The following is a 16909-nucleotide window of genomic DNA, read 5'->3' as shown; positions in this document are numbered from 1 at the left end:
TACTATATATGGGTCTGCTACATATGCCAATTGATACCGGAAAAATAATGATCTACCACACTGCTTTGGTCAATTGGCTCAGACGAGTTGACGAGCCATATCAGCATCCCAGCTTCCCTAGCCTTCCATTCACCTTTCTGTTTTTCTTACCTTCAAAGGAAGAATGTGGCTATTACCTGGACTGGAGGCCAGAGCATGCACTACAACTCCATCTTTCAAGAAAAACTACAAAAGCCAGGCCTTCTCTCAAGCTTTAACATCGCTTCTCAGCCTAAACCTTGGTTGGCTTAAGAGAATCATCACATTCTCAATTTGAATTGAACTGCTATGTTGCTATGTCTTCACTGGGTATACCAGAGTACCATTAGGTGCGTCAAGGTTTAAGACTTGTCAAAGACTATATGCCTATAAGGCATGCCGGTATTCGAGAAAGGTGCGTCTGCCTCGTTGTTGTGGTACTGGTTGAGACGCGAAACTCATCTATTCATGTATCTATGTCTTGATACATTAACGCAAAAATTCCATCTCATGATCAAACTCAAAGACAATGGGAAATAATCAAGCACTCAAAACTCCCTCCGCTTCCTCCCTCCCCCAAACCGGCAACTTCTCAACACCCCTCTTCCCACCCCTCGTCTCCCCCTTCGCCTCAAAGCTGCCCGGCACCAAGCCCGGATCCAACAATCCAACCTGCACAAGCACACTAGCCTGGTCCCAGTAGACTTGCTGCCGGGCTAACTTCCCCGCGCAAAACGTCCCCGTTAGCACGAGGGGAATCTGCACCTTGCGGTTCGTTGGTGGGACATTTGGTAGTAGCCAGGGGACTTCCTCGGTATGGTCGAATGTGAGAAGGACTTCGTCAACGACACGGTCTGGGCCGGTGGTGCGGGAGATGAGGCGGAGGTGTTGGGATGGTGGGCCGGAGGGAAAGAATGTGTTTTTGTGAAAGGTTCTGAGGATTGATGGGTTTGTTCGTTTTGCTTTTGATTGTAAGCTATATGTGTTAGCGTCATTGGTGGGATCAGACGTACCTCCAATCAAAGTCGGGACGCAGTTTACTGTCGGTCCCTCACTATGCTTGTAGTAATAATGGCTCTCAGGCGCCTCGGTGCCGTTCTCTCCTCCCACTATTACCTCCATGGTATCGCGAGTAGGCGTGTCAATTTGCGTCATGCTGTGCCAATGGTTCGCCCATATTGTTTCGATATCAGAGACTGTCCAGTTTGGCCCGGGTGCAAAGCTCCTCTTTATGCAATCCAGTGTCCGACTCCAGGCAAGCTGTGCATCGATCCGGTCATAGTTCTTTTCTGACTGCTCAGCAAATCCAACATGCGACTCTGGGTACGAGAAGACATGACATCGATGGCGCTTTTTGTCTGGGTTGGCTGTGTAATTCTCGTAGAAAGCTGGCGTCTGGTCGTCTGCCAGGTGGATCTGAAGAGGGAGAAAAGAATGGGGTGAGTAAGTCGAGACGCCATTAAGTGCACCCGAGGGAGCTTCGCATGGGAACAAGTACTCTTGAAACTGGGGATCATGAGGATCAAAGGGTGGTTCTGGGTAGTAGGCGACTAGAGCGCAGAGTCGTGGGAGTGGATTGGTGGTTGTATTAGACTGGTGATGGGCTGCCAAAAGCAGATAGGCAGGTTTTCTGTACGCTGCTAGAATTAGCTTCTTTCTTGTATGTACTTCTTCTTTCTCTAGAGACCTACCAACTACAGCATATCTCTCTCCAGGCTCTAGATCATCCTCGAGCTCATTCAATTGGTTCTCGAGATCTTTCCGGGCCCGCTCCAGATCGCGACCTCCACCAAGAAATGGCAGATACTTGACCTTCAAACCCTCGGCCTCGAATTGTCGGATAATAGTCTGGTCAAAATCCGGAGTGTCAGAAGTCAATATGAGCCGGCGGAGAGCTTCATCCTCCTTGCTCCGATCGCTTGTCGAACGCGACCGGGATCGTGGCACATTGGTATTGCTACTGCGACGACGGCGAGCAAAATTAACGATGCGTTCCATTGCTCTGTGTCTACCAGATCCGGATAGTCCGATAGTGGTGTCAAACAGGACCAGTTCAAGGAACACCCGTCACTTTAAGTAACCCCGAGGGAATCATGGTGCCTGCGCATCCGACTCCAGGACATGCTCTATGACATATGTTAAGACTGGACAAGAAGCTTGTCCCTTGGCGCAAGGGCAGATTGGTAGTGACGTCTATGATTATTGGCGCGGCGGGTGTTGACAAGGAACTCCGCGGGGTTCCGATTCATGGCGCCAAGCCGTAGGGCCGAAACAGACCCTGTAGTGAAAACAGACAAGAATTGAAGGGCGAGTGAGCAAGTGTTGTGAGAAGCCGAACACAGCTCCAAGCAGGAAGTGGAAGCATGTCAAGAGATGCCAAGATTTATCCGATGTATTAAAATGCACAAAATGCCCCAAAGCGCGTTATGCACACAAAACAGATAAAATTCAAGAAACCACCAAATGACAACTCGAGCATTCTTTTTGTCTATCCCACCGCGGCCCTTCCTTGCGCATGTCTCTCATGGCCAGTAAATATGTACGTATGTGATCATCATTATTATAATCATAATCCGGATGTCCGGTCAGGTGCCTGCCGATTCCCGTTAAACGTCGTCAACCATTGCCGATGCGCCTTGACGTCTTCAGTGTCAATATCGCCGTCTCTGCCTTCCTCCAGGTATCGCGCATATGTATCTCGTTGCAGACTCTTTCGTGCCACTTCACAGTCCACCCGAATATCTTCCACCAAAGCTTCAAGCGAAACGTAATCGTATTCTGGTCGGATGTAGCCCAAGATCAGCAGGTTAAGCGGTGTCGAGTAGAAATCCGGGAGTTTGTGGAATTTCACTTGTTCGTTGCTCGCGGCAGTCGGCGAGGGTGCTGCGAGGGGCGGCATGATGTGGATTTCCTAGCCGAATCAGCAACGCTTACACAACGTCAATTGCAACGGGGACAAACGGCGTACAATCGAGCGTTCCTTGTTTTTGTAGAACGGGTTATATCCGATACTCAACACCGCGGGGAGAATCTTCCCGGAAGTACCCTGGGGTGACGATGATGATGTCTCCGTATAATTGAATCGACTGGGATCCAACGCAACCACGCCATAATATACACCTATGTCCAAGTCTGGATGCTCCGCGAGCATGTCTGCCGAGATATTGGCCGTAGGAATACCCAGCTAAAGTACTTATTAGCCTTCCGCTGCCTTTATTTGAGGGTCGCGCGCCGGCAGATAATACAAGTTAACCCACCTCTTTACTCCCCCGCCCGAAACCTTTGATGACGGGACCCGACAATCGCACAGGAAACGGGGGCTCAGGACCGGAATCGGGGCCGGTGACGGGGTTGCGAGGTCCATCTGGTCGCATTGTGTCTGTCTCGTCGTGTTTGTGTCTTGGATTGAGTCTGCCCGCTATGGTCCTGCTCACAACGGTCTGAGATGCGTGGAAAGCGGAAGAAGGTGGTTGGTCTGGGAGTTATCGATAAGCTGGTGCGGGGAGCAAGTCGGGCTTCAACGCTGATTGGCTGTGTAATGTAATGTTACCGTACATTACGCCCGATGCGGCTAGTGGTCACCTGATCGGCCCGGCTACACGTGATTCGCCGAGGATGAGATAACACTCGACATCGCGGGGGCTTATGAGCAATTAATCTATTTACATTGGGACTATCTGGTCATCTTTACGTACAGGGGGTATCGGGTATCTTTTATGACTCCAAAGATAGAGGGACCTTCGACAGAGGAAGTTCAGCAACACCATACTGCTTTGCGGCATCAACAAACATCTCCCTTTCTGCCTCGGCATATGGAATCCCTTCCTTGCGGCGCTGGACACAGAGGCGATGCTCCGGCTCTCCGGGGAAAAGCACCTCATTGAATCCAGGAGCCGGAGTCATGCCATGAACACGCTGGGCCAAAACGTCCATACGCGCTCTGAATTCATCAGTCGTCATGAAGATGTCCGGCTTAATGGCAATGAAGCAATGTCCAACATTTTGAGGCCTGGGATCTTTGTACTGATCTCCGACCTCGCCGCCAAAAGCAGCACCAGTCAAAACACCTGACATGACGTCCATCAATATCGCAATCCCGGAACCCTTGGGACCACCGATAGGCGCCATGCTACCGTTCAGAGCCACGTTTGCATCGGTGGTAGGGTTTCCGTCAGCATCAAGTGCCCACCCAACAGGGATGGACTCGCAACGACGGGCTGCGCGGCGGATCTTACCCTTGGCAACAACTGATGGTGCCATGTCGAGAATGTAGGGGATCTCGTTATTTGAAGGAGCGCCAGCAGCGAAAGGCGAGATACCAAGGAGAGTCTCTTTGCCCCCAAATGGAGGCATTTGCTTGGCTGAGTTGGTAAAAACCAGGGAGATCATGTCCTTCTCCAGGGCTTGAAGGACGTAGGTAGCACCCATTCCAAAGTGGTTGGAATGGTTGACAGTGACCATGCCGATGCCGTAGATCTCTGCGCGCTTGATGGCCGACTCCATTGCTCTGGTAGCAACTACGAAGCCGAAACCATTGTCACCGTCAAGATGAGCAACCACCGGGGTCTTCTCGAAAAGCTTGAAGTTCGGCTTCGCGTTGACCCGGCCGTTGCTGGCCCTGTCAAGGTATTGAGGTAGACGTGCCAGACCGTGAGTGTCCTATCATATGTCAGACAGAATTATGTAGTGATCATGTGGTCAACACTCACAACACCACGAACATCGGCCAAAACAAGGCAGTCCGCCATTGACTTGGCGTCTTTCTCGGAGAGGCCAGCCTTCACCAGCAGCTCTGTAGCATATTTGCTTGCCGTCGTGGGGTCAGCATAGTAACTGGCCTTGTAGGTTGTCAATTTTTGTGAGAATAGGCTTTCAGTTATATACGTTAGAACTTATGGGAGAAGTCATGGTGAGAATTGTTCTCTTTATTTGGTCAGCGCGACAGACAATGGTTGGCGTTTGTCAATTCTTCCGGTGGATCAATTACATTGAAAGCATGCAGCAGTATATGTATTCTCTATTCTCTATTATACTATAATTTCAGTCTGAAACAATGCAAGTCGCAGGACATTCGGTAAAACACTGTTTCGGCCCGGAACCGATGCAGCCCTACCATCATTCGGATCGCTCCGATCATTCGGACTACTCCGTCGGACATTCGACCGATAACCGGCATCTGCATATAATTAACATCAACATCGAACATCATACGCGGTGGTTACTTGCATCTCTTCTGCCACTTTCCACGCAATCACAATCCATTATGCTCGCCACCTGTAACACGCTACCTAGAGCTTGCCTACGGCCGTCGAGCCAATGGGCTTTTCCTCGGGTGCTTGGGCGCATGTACATTCAGTCAAGCCGTGCGCCTACAGTGGCTGTTTTGTTCCAGGATATTGACCCCCCAATTATCAATGGGGTGCGCAAGCCTCGTAAGCCTGGTGGTAAGTGAGTGATCGTTTTACTGGGTTCCCCGCAAGGCAATCAAGCAAGAATCAAGCTCACAATAGCGTAGGCTATCAAGACTCGGGGGCCGACATAGTCTATACCCTCCAGTCAAAAGGCATCAATATCGTCACCCCAGAGACATCACCGCAGGTCTCCAAAAATGAAGGCTGGTGTTTCCCCGATACAGAAGAGGGCATCTATTCCGCCGTGAAAAGCGGCGCCACCCATCTTTGGGCCAACACCATCCTCTTCGATTCCCATCCACTTCAGATATCTGAGAAATTAACTCCTTACGCTTCGGATCTGCGCATCGTGGGCCAGCCACCCGGCATGGTGGAGAATTTTGATGACAAAGCGTATCTCAACGGTAAACTGGGAGAGCTCGGTGGCTACACCCTCCCACATTCATGGCTTCTCTCGAAATCCGATGATCTTGAGGCACTGGCTCAATCTATTGACCGGTTCCCCGTTGTTGGTAAGCCCGTCCGTGGGCGTGGGAGCCATGGTGTTAAGCTTTGCCATGATCAGGCTCAATTGAAGGAACATCTCGCAGCGCTGCTAGGAGAGTCGCCGCTGGTCATGCTTGAGGATTATCTTGCTGGCGAGGAGGCCACGATTACTGTCATGCCCCCATCTCCTGAGCGACCAGAGCACTGGAGTACGCTGCCGGTTTCGAGATTTAACCATGCAGATGGCATTGCGCCGTATAATGGCGTCGTGGCGGTGACTGCAAACTCGCGCGTAGTTACAGAAGAGGATATGAAAGATCCTGCATATGGGAGGGTTATGAAGGAATGCGAGAGTATAGCCAAACTCATCGGTGCAACTGCGCCCATTCGGATTGATGTACGACGATTCCACAAGGGCTCCGGGTTCGCAATCTTTGATATTAATATGAAGCCGGTGAGTTATGTGCCATTGTTGATTCATATAAAAGAGACATGTCACTAATAATGTCAGAACATGACAGGTCCCGGTCGTCCGGGACGGGAAGACCAAGCGAGTTTGACTGCAATGGCGGCGGCTGCGATGGGCTGGGATTACGGCACTCTTCTGCAGAAAATTCTTGCCAGCGCTCAGCTACTGAGCACATTCCGTGGCTATCGTAGTCCCTTTTAGACTTGGGTGTCTTTAGTACATGCATAATAAGCGTTGATCCTGTCTTAATTTTACACATTGGTAGCCTGCGTTGATGTGTACTCGTTCTATTTTCTTTTTTAAAGAAAAAAAAAAAAAACTGGCAGAGGGTGAATTAAAATCCTCGTCATAATAAGCTTCTATTCTCTAAACTATTTCGCGCCATTAATATCTTTCAGAGGTAAGAAATTCCACATATTATTATTGTTGTTGTTGTTCATACACGCATCTGTCAGCCCTATAGGCCGAGTGGCGGCAGGTCCTGCGGGGCGGCCGGGTAAGCCGCCGTAGTGGTTATCGCTATGTACATCGTCGCTTTCCTACACATCCTGGTATGTTATTCCATATGTTGTATATCCCGTGCTGCTGGTTTTCATGCTGCTGTTCCCATGGCCACGAAGATTCATGGGCTTGTTGGATACTATCTCGTTTCCTTCCCTACTTCTGCAAGCGTGTAACCTCGGCTGCGCTATGCTGCCGGTTGCCTCAAGTCCGTTATTGTGACTCGGTATGTAGTTAGTAGAGTCTAGAACTAGCCTAGGAGGCCTGTCTCAAGCATAAAGCATACTGCCTTTGGTACCAGGTCTGGCCGTGTTAGGTAGGCCCGGTAATTCAGCTCCCGCCTTGATCCCTGTGTAAGATGGCGCATTCGGGGTCCTGCCTGGTTTGTACAGTGGAGGAGAACGTGGCGTATATCTTGAAGGCCACATCCACAAGAGCATTCAGTTGATTCCATAGCGTTAAAGGTGCCAAGATAACTAGCCAGCGCAATCTTCCCAGTTTGCATTTGAATGAGGACTGATGTGGCAGCTCTTCGTAGGCCTTGGTATAGTTGCATTGGTGCTTTTGAAGGCTCTTTCCATAGACGACGGAGGGAGCTCCCATGGGTGGAAGCGGCCCATTCAGTCTTCCATGCATTTGCTGCTTCTATGCGGAGGGTTCTTCGAATGCTAGCTTTGAGAGTGAGCTCCTCCCCACCATTGGGTTCCAGAGAATTAGCAGCTTCTTTTGCAAGAGCATCAGCACACTCATTGCCGTAGATGCCTTCATGACCAGGGAGCCAATACAGCTGTATATTCCAGCCGTGTTCCTGTAGAAATTCCACATATGTTCATCCTCCGACGCAACCTCAAAATCAAACCGCACTAAATCCTCCTTGTAGGGAAAAATGTACGTGCTTGTCACCCTATCAAAAAACGTCTTAATTAGGACTGCTCAACGCAAGTGCACAAGTTTTCCGAGAGCGCCAATACAATAAGAAGGGTTCTTCAAATACCAATCATGCTCCTTACTAGCCTGATACTTCCCCAGCTCTTCGAGGTTCTCGTGAAAGCTCAGCAGAGCAAACTCAAATCCTTTACTTCTATCAATTGGATCGGTAATTGAAGGGCCACCAACGACGAGACGATGCCCTTTGACGCAATCGAGCTCCTTGAGCTTCTTGAGCTCGCGGACGAATATGTCTTTGTGCTCTTGTGTCACCTCGCGGCGGAATTTGAACATCACTGTTATACGTGTCAGTTCTAGATTAAAATTGTTATGATTAGGGAAAACTGACCTATGTGGACCATTGTCATTGTGGGTAAGAGAGTGTGGGACGGTTGTCGAGCAAAAAAACACCCAAAGCAATGTGCAGCTGTAGATCACGATGCACAAAAGTCAAGGCATCGGCCAATGAATAATAGGTTGCTTTACTTATGTATACCTGACGCGCTACTATATACTCAGCCGAGGTATCTCCCCAAACCCTAGAAACGGCGAATTGCCGCTGTATTTTCGGCCCCGGGCCGAGCAATTCGGAGCTTTCCTTACTCTTGCATATCAACAAGATGAAACAGATGGTCTGTAGATCTTCACGAGAAAAGTACATGGGGATCAATAGAGTACATATCGTCGTAATTGCGTATTCCCCCGCATTCTTTTGGGTTGTCCACCCGATCAGCGCATCCCAGATACATGCTAATCAAGTAGGCTAGGTAGGGGACAGGGAAACGGGATGATTAAGCTATATGAGAACATTTGCCTGCTCTTTTTGTGGGTGTCTGCTTTTACTAGATCGTTTATTTTATCTGCTGTTCTATTTATATCTTGTGTTTGTTACTCATTATGACCGACATTATGAAGCCTGTGGAGGATGTCGGCACAGTTGTCGTGAAGGAGAAATTTCTTGAGGACAACCGACTGGCTATTGCCCAACACATGAGCACAGAAAAATTCCTTGAGACTGAGAAGAAGCTAAAGCGAAAGCTCGATGTGCGGCTGCTGGCTTGTATATGGCTCATTTTGATACTAAACTATCTCGACCGGGTATGTTTCACTTTACCATCTCCCAGTAACATCACCCAAGATTAATATATCTGCAGAGCAACATTGCAACTGCAAAAGTTGCCGGAATATCGGACTCGCTGAGTCTAACGAGCACACAATATTCCACCGCCGTCGCCATTCTCTTTGCCGGCTATGTGTTGATGCAGCTTCCATCCAATATATTTCTTGCCAGACTAAGGCAATCGTGGTATATTTCCAGCTCACAATGCCGGAGGATTTTATGCACTTCGGTTTTTGCTGAGGTTCGTGGAAGCTGCGTTCTATCGTGAGTTCTTCTGACTGTACCCACCCGCATACATGTCTAATATACGCCATCGCAGCCGGAGCGCTATTCTTGATTTCATCCTGGTGCAAGCGCGAAGAGATGGGTGTGTGTAGTGCATTCCTATTTTCCGGATCCCAACTCGGCAGTGCCTTCTCAGGCCTCATCGCAGCTGGAATCCGCAGGACCTAGACGGGGCCCGCGGTCTGGAGTCCTGGCGCTGGATTTTTATCATAGAAGGCTCGATCACTGTCTTCATCGCACTCTGCTCTATCACCATCCTTCCAGACTACCCCAGTAATACTCGCTGGCTCAGTCCCACAGAGCGAGCAGTAGCCGAATGGCGGCTAATCTCTGATGCTGGACAAGTGGACGAGGTCGACGCTGGGTGGCTGTACGGATTCAAACGGGCCTTCGCAGACTGGCGGCTGCATATCTTTGCCTTGACCCTTCTCCGCATCCAGGTCGCCAGTGCTACATCGAACTTTTTCCCGACTATTGTTAAGACGCTCGGATTTAACTGGGTTGATACACTTCCGTTGACTGTTCCGCCGTATATTGTGAGCGTGATCCTTATGGTTCTCAATAACTGGTCTGCAGACCGGCTTGGAAATTCTTCGTTCCATGTCGTTTGGCCCTTGGTCCTAGCAATCGTGGGATATGTCATTGCGGCTGCCTCGACGAACACTGGTGCACGGTACTTTGCCATGATTGCCATGGTAGCAGGTGGTCATGGTGCCAATCCGGTATTGGTCGCCTGGACGCAAAAGGTCATGATACGGCCATGGCTTTTGTCAATGCATCTGGGAATCTTGCTCAGGTATTTCCTTATCATTTTATTGAAATCGGTTGTTCTTTTGCATGTTTAATACATGATAGATCTTCTCATCATATTTGTACCCGATAGCTCTGCCCCCCAGTATGTCATGGTCATGTCGGTCAACTCAGCCTTTTGTCTGGCTGCTATCTTTTGACTCTGTTTATGCGCATTGTTCCCCTCCGTGCTAACAAGCGTCTGGCGCGTGGTGAGACTACCGTTACGCAGGAGATGAGGGGCGAGAGTCAGACTGGGATCGGGGGCATGGCGGAGGGTGAGGGGCTTGCGATGAGAGAGGTATTCCTGTTTGTCGCGTAGTTTTCTCTACTACATAGTGACTGGTATATTTATTCGCGATGCACTAGTGCTATGCATGATTTGACGTTTCGTATTCCTAATCACTCGATTATATTGAACTATCTTTAAGATATAACAAAACCTCCTTTAGAAAACTAACTACCGCCTCCGAAACTCCTTGAACACTTCCTCCACTGTCCTCCCACCCCTAATTCCCTCCGCACACTTCTCATCCGCCTCCACAATTCCCGGAATAGCGTCCAGAACTCTCTCCGCCAACTCCTCTGGCAGCCTAACCACCCCATTCAAATCCGCAATAATATAGTCCCCAGGCTGAATCCACACCTCTTGAGTATCTGAGTTCAACCGTACAGGCACATTCACCTCAGACGGATGGCACACCTCCCCTCCAGCTGTGGTGCCGACGGCTCTAGAGAAGAGGGGGAATTCCAACGCGCGGTGCTCGTTTAGGTCTCGCACGCGGCCGTCAATAACCACACCGGCGGCGTTGAGGGTCTTTGCGCGGAGCGACATTAGGCCGCCATAGACGGCGTTGATATGTGGGAGGGGTTGGGAGATGAATATCACCGCTCCGGAGGGGTTTTATCAATCTGCCTTTGTTAGTTCTATGCACATATACTTGGGATAAAAATGCAAGATTTACATAGTTCCCTTGGACCTTCGGTGCTGCTTTGTCCGTTTTAGGAACGAACTTGACCGTGTATGCTTGACCAATAAGCTTAGTCTCGCCGGACTGGAACTCCGGAGAGTACATTGTTAAGCCCTCGAGGAAGCCGCCATTTGGATATTTGAGCTTGGATAGGCCATCAGCTACGTCGCAGGCACCCCATTTCTGGAGGCGGTTGATGATGTTTTCTGGATTGGCGGGCATGCTGAATTATCAGATGAGGAGATTGATTGGCTCTTGCTGAGTTGCGGCAGTAGACTGATCATCTTTGTTTTCATGCGACCGTCTACTTTATTAGCTTCGTGTTACGCGCCCGATCCGAGACGGTCTGGATCAATGTATACGGCGTCGGAGCCGAACTCCGTCTGTGATGCTTTTATCCGGGTTAGTTTCGGCTCGGCATTTACCGAGAGCACCATCATGAGTATCCCATGTGCGCTATTGAATATACTCGGGGTGTAGGGTGGGTTACAGGAAAAAATAATAGAGAAAGAAAAGGCCAATACATAATATTAGCATATTAGGGTTACCCTCCAAATATAGAAGACTTACAGTCAACCCAGAACTATATGCTCATTAAATACGACGTCCTACCATCCCATAATTCCCAAAACAAAGCATAACATCACGCCAATGAACGCCCATCCTCCCAAACCCATCGCCCCAGAAGCATGGGACACCCACCACCACATCTTCGAACCAGGCCTCTTCCCCCTCTCCCAAAACCGCCACTTTATGCCCTCCCGCGCCTCCCTCACCAGACCTCCAAGCCTTTGAACGCATCCTCGGCATCGAGCACATCTGCATCGTGCATGGCCTATCCTACGGAGCCGATTGTACATCGCTCCTGTACTACCTCGAGCGTTTTGAGGGTCGTGCGCGGGGGATCTGTGTGCTCGATCTCGAGAAGTTGCAGATGAGATACTTGATCTGTATCACAAGGCTTGGGTGTGGTCAGTGCGGTTGGACTTGTTCCGGCGCGTCGCTCTGCATGATGTTGATGTGCAGGTTCGGCTGGTAGAAGCTACGGCGCGGCGGTTGGTAGAATGGAGGCGCAAGCCAAGGAATAACTGGAGTATGCAGGTTCAGCAGCCACATCTTGAGTTCTGGTCAAAACTGTACGAGGTCATACGCGAGTGTCCGGTGCCTGTTGTGGTGGATCATATGGCCCTGCTTGTGAGGAGTAGTTATCGCTATGGTGTTGATATTACCAGCATTCAAAATGACTCATATCGACGAGAACCCGAGAAGCATGGGCTGGAGATGCTTTGTCAAGCGCTTCGGGAGGGGAATCTGTGGATAAAGCTATCTGCACCATATCGATCCTCGAATCTTTGCCCATGGCATGAAGATCTAAAATGGGCAGTTCGGAGGTTTCTGAATGCAAATCCCAGACGTGTTTGGTTTGGGGTAGTGATTGGCCTCACACGCAGAGGCATGAAAATAGAGTTGGGAGGGACTGAACGAGGCAGGAGGAGTTCTTGGAGGTTGATGATAGGGCTTGGATTGAGATATTGAGTACGTGGTTGTCGGATGAGGAGTGGCGGTTGGTGTGGGTTGATAATCCAACTGTCTTGTATGAGTACCTAGCATCCGCTTAGTCTAGGTAGACTGGAGAATGGTTTAGGGTACTGGAAAAATCCGAAGTCGCTTCGGCGAACGGTCCGAGGCCGAGGACAACGAATTTGAAGATAAGGCGATTGACAATCTCTCAAGATTCAAGATCCATATAAACCATGGAATAGAAAAGAAAATAAGAAGCAAGTCGCGATTCACGCTCAATGGCCAACAATCACACCACATATCCGGCCAGCAACCTGACCTGGCAAATTCTCAACCATGCTAATGAGCACAACTATGCTGTCGGTGCATACAACTGGTACGTAAACCTGAGACTTACAAGTTACTCGTCTTGTTCCATCTTCACTAATTGTAATGCGACAGCTACAACAACGACGGAATCATGGCCCTAATACATGCAGCCGAGCGCAAGCGCTCAGCCGTAATAATCCAGCTCTTTCCTTGGACATTACACTTCCAAGGTCCAGAATTCGTTCACTACGTGGCGAGTTCTGCACACGCCGCCAGTGTCCCAGTAGCGGTCCACTTGGACCACTGCATCAAGCCGGAAGATGTGGAATTAGCCCTTACCCTCCCCTTTGATTCTATTATGATTGATGCTTCAACTTTGGATGAGGAGGCAAATATCCGTCATTGTAAGGGTGTTGTGGAGCGTGCTCGGGCACTCAATATTACTATAGAGGCTGAGATGGGTCGCATTGAGGGTGGAGAGGACGGATTGCCTACGGTTGACATGGATTTCGTCATGACAAGGCCCGAGGACGCAGAAAGATTTGTTCAACAGACAGGAGTACATTTTCTTGCGCCGTCTTTTGGGAATATACATGGTGGGTATCCGGCCGGTGGTGCAGAAAAAGCATGGGATCTTCCGCGGTACGTGTCTGCTGATACTTTTCGCAATGCATACATTAAACTGGAGTAGACTTGCGGCCATCGGACAGCTGTTATCAGACGCCACACCACTAGCCCTCCATGGAACGCATCCTGTGTCTGATGAGCTTTTTCAAAAGACCATTGAATGCGGAATGCGCAAGATCAATCTCAATCGCACTGTGCGCGATGACTACACGAAGTTTATTGCTGAGAATGCCGGCTTACTAGAGTTGACAACTCTCAAAGTGCAGGGCGTGGAGATTTATGCCAAGTCTATGGAGAGGATGATGGACGTACTTGGCTCATCTGGGCGGTATTAGCTGTTAGGTGACATGCACACATTATTCTGAGTTCAAAATAGAGATTTGGCTATCCAGATCCTTCAACCCTAATCCTTATCAGATGCGCTCAGTCAATAGTGAATAGAATCGGCAAAGCACCGGACAGCTCCCGACCCATCTCGGATGCATCCGAGGCAGGAACACTCCGAAGTAAATCTGCGACGGTCTTTTACCGTTCCCCATGAACCGAATCTTTGACTCACACCATATGGAGTGCATGCAGAGGCCTTGTACTCAATTATACAAATGAATATTTCACCGATCCTTAGCGGGAGAGATCTTGGTCTAGAAATGGCAGGTCCTCCCATTCCTCCCGCGACAAGTCCCCCGGCTCGGCGCCGTCCGCTCGCTTGTTCCCGGTGCCGTCGGCGTAAAGTCCGCTGCGACGGGGCTTCGCCTACTTGTTCGAATTGTGCTAGAGCTGGAGTGGAATGTTTTGAGGGGTCTCGGGGCCGGCGATATCCCGGAGGTATGATATGCATTCGTGCACTCCGTGTTTCGTGCTATTGCTGCATGATCGGGCATTGTTTTGATTATGGTGGTACTGACATGTTGGCTGTTATAATTCGATAGTCGCCTTTATTATCTTGAGAACCGTGTGAGGGAATTAGAAGCTGCCAATGGGGTCATTGCGCTGTCGGCTACTCGCCCGAGTGTGTCTGATAATGGAGATACTAGCAACTTTGATCCGAGGCTCCCAGGATTTGTGGGAGCTCCACGAGTTGATCCCTTGCCTCTCCAGCCATTTCAACTTCAAGTCGGATTACGCGAGATCAACCACTCGCTCACGAAGTGGGCTTGCTCTCCCTGTCGAATGCAAGTGATCCCAATTACTTAGGACCGTCATCAGGCGTCCCGTTTGCGCGACTGATATACGAATCAGTGCCGCAGTCGCAAGGATTACCATTGGCGTACCTGCGAGAGAACGAACAGGACGAACGGCAGAATGATGCGGCTCAGGGTCTGGGCCTAAATGCATACGACATCCAGCAGTTTGACTTGCCTTCAATGACCGACAGCCAGCAGTATGCAGAAATATACTTCAGTGTTTCAACATTTTACCCCTTCATCTCGCAGGATGATTTCTATACCCTTCTGAGGCTGGTGATGCATCTTGGCACAACGTCGACTTGGAACAGCGTTATCCCGGTAAAGCTGGCCCTTGCTCAGGTGTATTTGGTGCTGTCTCTCGGCGCTCGTTTCCTAGAAGTTAAGCTCAACAGCAAGTTCCCCTCGCACGACTTATATGCCAAAGGCATGGGGTACGCGACACAGATTAAGCTTCATGATAGTATTGAAGGTGTGCAGGTTCTTTTGCTACTGGCGCAGCATAGCTTTTATAGTCCAGAGGGGTTGAATGCGTGGTTTTTGCTGCATACTATTATTGCAAGCTGCTTGGATCTTGGATTGCAGCGACGTGATAACTGTTAGTGTCATTCCCCGAGCCCAAGTCGTGGCAGCGGCTAGATTAACTTGTAAAGGCAAGAAGGAGACCGAACCCCCATGCCATTGCAGAACACGTCACCTGCGAAGTGCCATCTTCTGGTCAGCATATTCCATGGATCGCACCCTCACCACCATACTGGGCCGTCCTCTCACGCTGAGAGACGAAGCCATCGACCGAGAATTCCCACAACTCGACAACAATGACGAAGTCGAATCAGCAGCAACCCAATGGAATTATGCCGGTTCAGACAGCCAGGAGGTCCATGGGAAACCGTCTCCAGGGCTAGCACCAATTCCTTACACGACATGCGTTTACTCTCTCCGATTCGACCGGATTGTCGCAGAAATCAAGCTCATGCTCTACCGGGTCTCGCGATCACCGAGCCGCTTCCCATGGCCGACAAACGTAACTACCTGGCAACATGAGGCCCAAAATGTCTGTGTCTCGCTGCTGCAAAAAGCCCAAAACCAGCAACAAGTTTCTTCGTTGAACAATCTCGGGACACTGTCTGGAATTAGCCTTCAGAGACTGGAACTCAAATACCACCACTGCGTAATGCTCCTCTATCGTCCAAGCCCACAAATTCCGCATCCAAGCACAGAAGCTATCCAGGCATGCTTTAGCAGTGCCATGGATATCATCTCCATCTACGCGGACCTCCACAGATTCTTAAACATGGAATGCTCGTGGCTTTCGGCACATTCGATCCTGGTAGCCGCCATCACGGTGCTTTACTGCCTCTGTTCACATCCAGCCGTGCGAGGAACAACACCCGTCGAGACCTGCTTGAAAAGGGCGGAGCTAGCCCACGAGCTGCTATCGTTCCTGGGGCAGTCGTGGTCTGTTGCAGATGAAGCAGGCTTGAAGCTGGACAGGTTGATCACGGCTACGAGGGAGGCTTATAACGCAAGCATTGTGGGTGGTGGTCTTGCTGATTGTCAAGGGTATCAAGATACCGGTCTTATGGTGCCGTTGCAGCAGTCGGGTTCTGGCTCAGAGAACCCGGATATGCCCGCTTTGGATGGAAGGGCCTTTTTAACGGATGAACTTGGGGTCCTTCGAGACTTATTTGATCTTGGCTGACTGGATGAATCGGAGTCTGGTAATCAATCGTCTTTCTCTGGGTCTTGATTGAATCTATTGTGGGATATGGAATGTAATGTCATTTCAGCCGATTTCTCGAGGAATATATATAAGAATCTGAGTTCTGTAAGATGTCCTGAAAGAGGGATCTCACTGAGGCTGTGTTCGGAAAACTGTGTCTTATCTAACAAGGCACAGACAATCCATACATCTCAGAAAACTACAGCCTTGGAACTTACTGATAATAGTATTAATGATGGTTGCAGGCGAGCTACTAACGACTTGTTTTCAAGTTATCTAATTAAAACTGGCCAGCTAAAGTACAAGTTGCCTCTATGGTCTAGTTGGTCATGACGCGGGTCTCATAGTGTTGTGACATCCCTGGTTAACAGGGTTGAAATCCCGAGGTCACCAGTTCGATCCTGGTTGGGGGCATCTCTTTTTTTGCATTTCTTTTTTCTGTCACTCTTTCCTTTTCTTCTTTTGACGACAAAAGAGCGTTTCTTTTTTCTGTCTTTCTCTACTTGTTTTCATTTTTGTCTGTCCGTCCCACGTACATGAGGAGTGTCTCAACATACGGTTGGTGACT

The 16909-nt window shown here is 49.6% G+C and overlaps 10 protein-coding genes and 1 non-coding gene across 11 annotated transcripts; 5 read left to right on the top strand and 6 right to left on the bottom strand.

Moving 5' to 3' along the window:
- Positions 1 to 558: 558 nt before the first annotated feature.
- ACHE_80298S (dienelactone hydrolase) lies at positions 559 to 2016 on the bottom strand (the record flags this gene model as incomplete). Its single annotated transcript, XM_043283654.1, has 3 exons — positions 559 to 980; positions 1032 to 1655; positions 1710 to 2016. 3 exons carry the CDS (start codon positions 2014 to 2016, stop codon positions 559 to 561), a joined length of 1353 nt encoding a protein of 450 aa, XP_043140911.1.
- Positions 2017 to 2584: 568 nt separating this feature from the next.
- Positions 2585 to 3392, bottom strand: fmn1 (riboflavin kinase; the record flags this gene model as incomplete). The annotated part of the gene is made up of 3 exons (XM_043283652.1): positions 2585 to 2929; positions 2987 to 3202; positions 3276 to 3392. 3 exons carry the CDS (start codon positions 3390 to 3392, stop codon positions 2585 to 2587), a joined length of 678 nt encoding a protein of 225 aa, XP_043140910.1.
- A 340-nt stretch (positions 3393 to 3732) lies between these two features.
- Positions 3733 to 4521, bottom strand: ACHE_80296S (Ldh family oxidoreductase; the record flags this gene model as incomplete). Its single annotated transcript, XM_043283651.1, has 1 exon — positions 3733 to 4521. One exon carries the CDS (start codon positions 4519 to 4521, stop codon positions 3733 to 3735), a length of 789 nt encoding a protein of 262 aa, XP_043140909.1.
- A 760-nt stretch (positions 4522 to 5281) lies between these two features.
- On the top strand, positions 5282 to 6585 carry ACHE_80295A (uncharacterized protein; the record flags this gene model as incomplete). Its single annotated transcript, XM_043283650.1, has 3 exons — positions 5282 to 5462; positions 5534 to 6369; positions 6427 to 6585. 3 exons carry the CDS (start codon positions 5282 to 5284, stop codon positions 6583 to 6585), a joined length of 1176 nt encoding a protein of 391 aa, XP_043140908.1.
- Positions 6586 to 7818: 1233 nt separating this feature from the next.
- On the bottom strand, positions 7819 to 8180 carry ACHE_80294S (Dabb family protein; the record flags this gene model as incomplete). The annotated part of the gene is made up of 2 exons (XM_043283649.1): positions 7819 to 8108; positions 8162 to 8180. 2 exons carry the CDS (start codon positions 8178 to 8180, stop codon positions 7819 to 7821), a joined length of 309 nt encoding a protein of 102 aa, XP_043140907.1.
- Positions 8181 to 8709: 529 nt separating this feature from the next.
- ACHE_80293A (uncharacterized protein) lies at positions 8710 to 10062 on the top strand (the record flags this gene model as incomplete). Its single annotated transcript, XM_043283648.1, has 4 exons — positions 8710 to 8910; positions 8967 to 9196; positions 9252 to 9299; positions 9366 to 10062. 4 exons carry the CDS (start codon positions 8710 to 8712, stop codon positions 10060 to 10062), a joined length of 1176 nt encoding a protein of 391 aa, XP_043140906.1.
- A 404-nt stretch (positions 10063 to 10466) lies between these two features.
- ACHE_80292S (RraA family protein) lies at positions 10467 to 10841 on the bottom strand (the record flags this gene model as incomplete). The annotated part of the gene is made up of 1 exon (XM_043283647.1): positions 10467 to 10841. One exon carries the CDS (start codon positions 10839 to 10841, stop codon positions 10467 to 10469), a length of 375 nt encoding a protein of 124 aa, XP_043140905.1.
- Positions 10842 to 10891: 50 nt separating this feature from the next.
- ACHE_80291S (uncharacterized protein) lies at positions 10892 to 11199 on the bottom strand (the record flags this gene model as incomplete). Its single annotated transcript, XM_043283646.1, has 2 exons — positions 10892 to 10918; positions 10972 to 11199. The coding sequence occupies 2 exons, from the start codon at positions 11197 to 11199 to the stop codon at positions 10892 to 10894; spliced, it is 255 nt and encodes an 84-aa protein (XP_043140904.1).
- Positions 11200 to 12776: 1577 nt separating this feature from the next.
- ACHE_80290A (class II fructose-bisphosphate aldolase) lies at positions 12777 to 13769 on the top strand (the record flags this gene model as incomplete). Its single annotated transcript, XM_043283645.1, has 3 exons — positions 12777 to 12874; positions 12940 to 13449; positions 13499 to 13769. 3 exons carry the CDS (start codon positions 12777 to 12779, stop codon positions 13767 to 13769), a joined length of 879 nt encoding a protein of 292 aa, XP_043140903.1.
- Positions 13770 to 14455: 686 nt separating this feature from the next.
- On the top strand, positions 14456 to 16320 carry ACHE_80289A (fungal specific transcription factor domain-containing protein; the record flags this gene model as incomplete). The annotated part of the gene is made up of 3 exons (XM_043283644.1): positions 14456 to 14582; positions 14641 to 15216; positions 15272 to 16320. The coding sequence occupies 3 exons, from the start codon at positions 14456 to 14458 to the stop codon at positions 16318 to 16320; spliced, it is 1752 nt and encodes a 583-aa protein (XP_043140902.1).
- A 329-nt stretch (positions 16321 to 16649) lies between these two features.
- On the top strand, positions 16650 to 16755 carry ACHE_t80008A. The gene has a single exon. It is a non-coding gene; the product is annotated as a tRNA-Met (tRNA).
- The last annotated feature ends 154 nt before the right edge of the window (positions 16756 to 16909 follow it).

The sequence above is a fragment of the Aspergillus chevalieri genome, chromosome 8 (genome assembly GCF_016861735.1).
Source record: "Aspergillus chevalieri M1 DNA, chromosome 8, nearly complete sequence".
Classification (NCBI taxonomy): Eukaryota; Fungi; Ascomycota; class Eurotiomycetes; order Eurotiales; family Aspergillaceae; genus Aspergillus; species Aspergillus chevalieri.
This window is presented reverse-complemented; position numbering and strand designations above follow the sequence as displayed.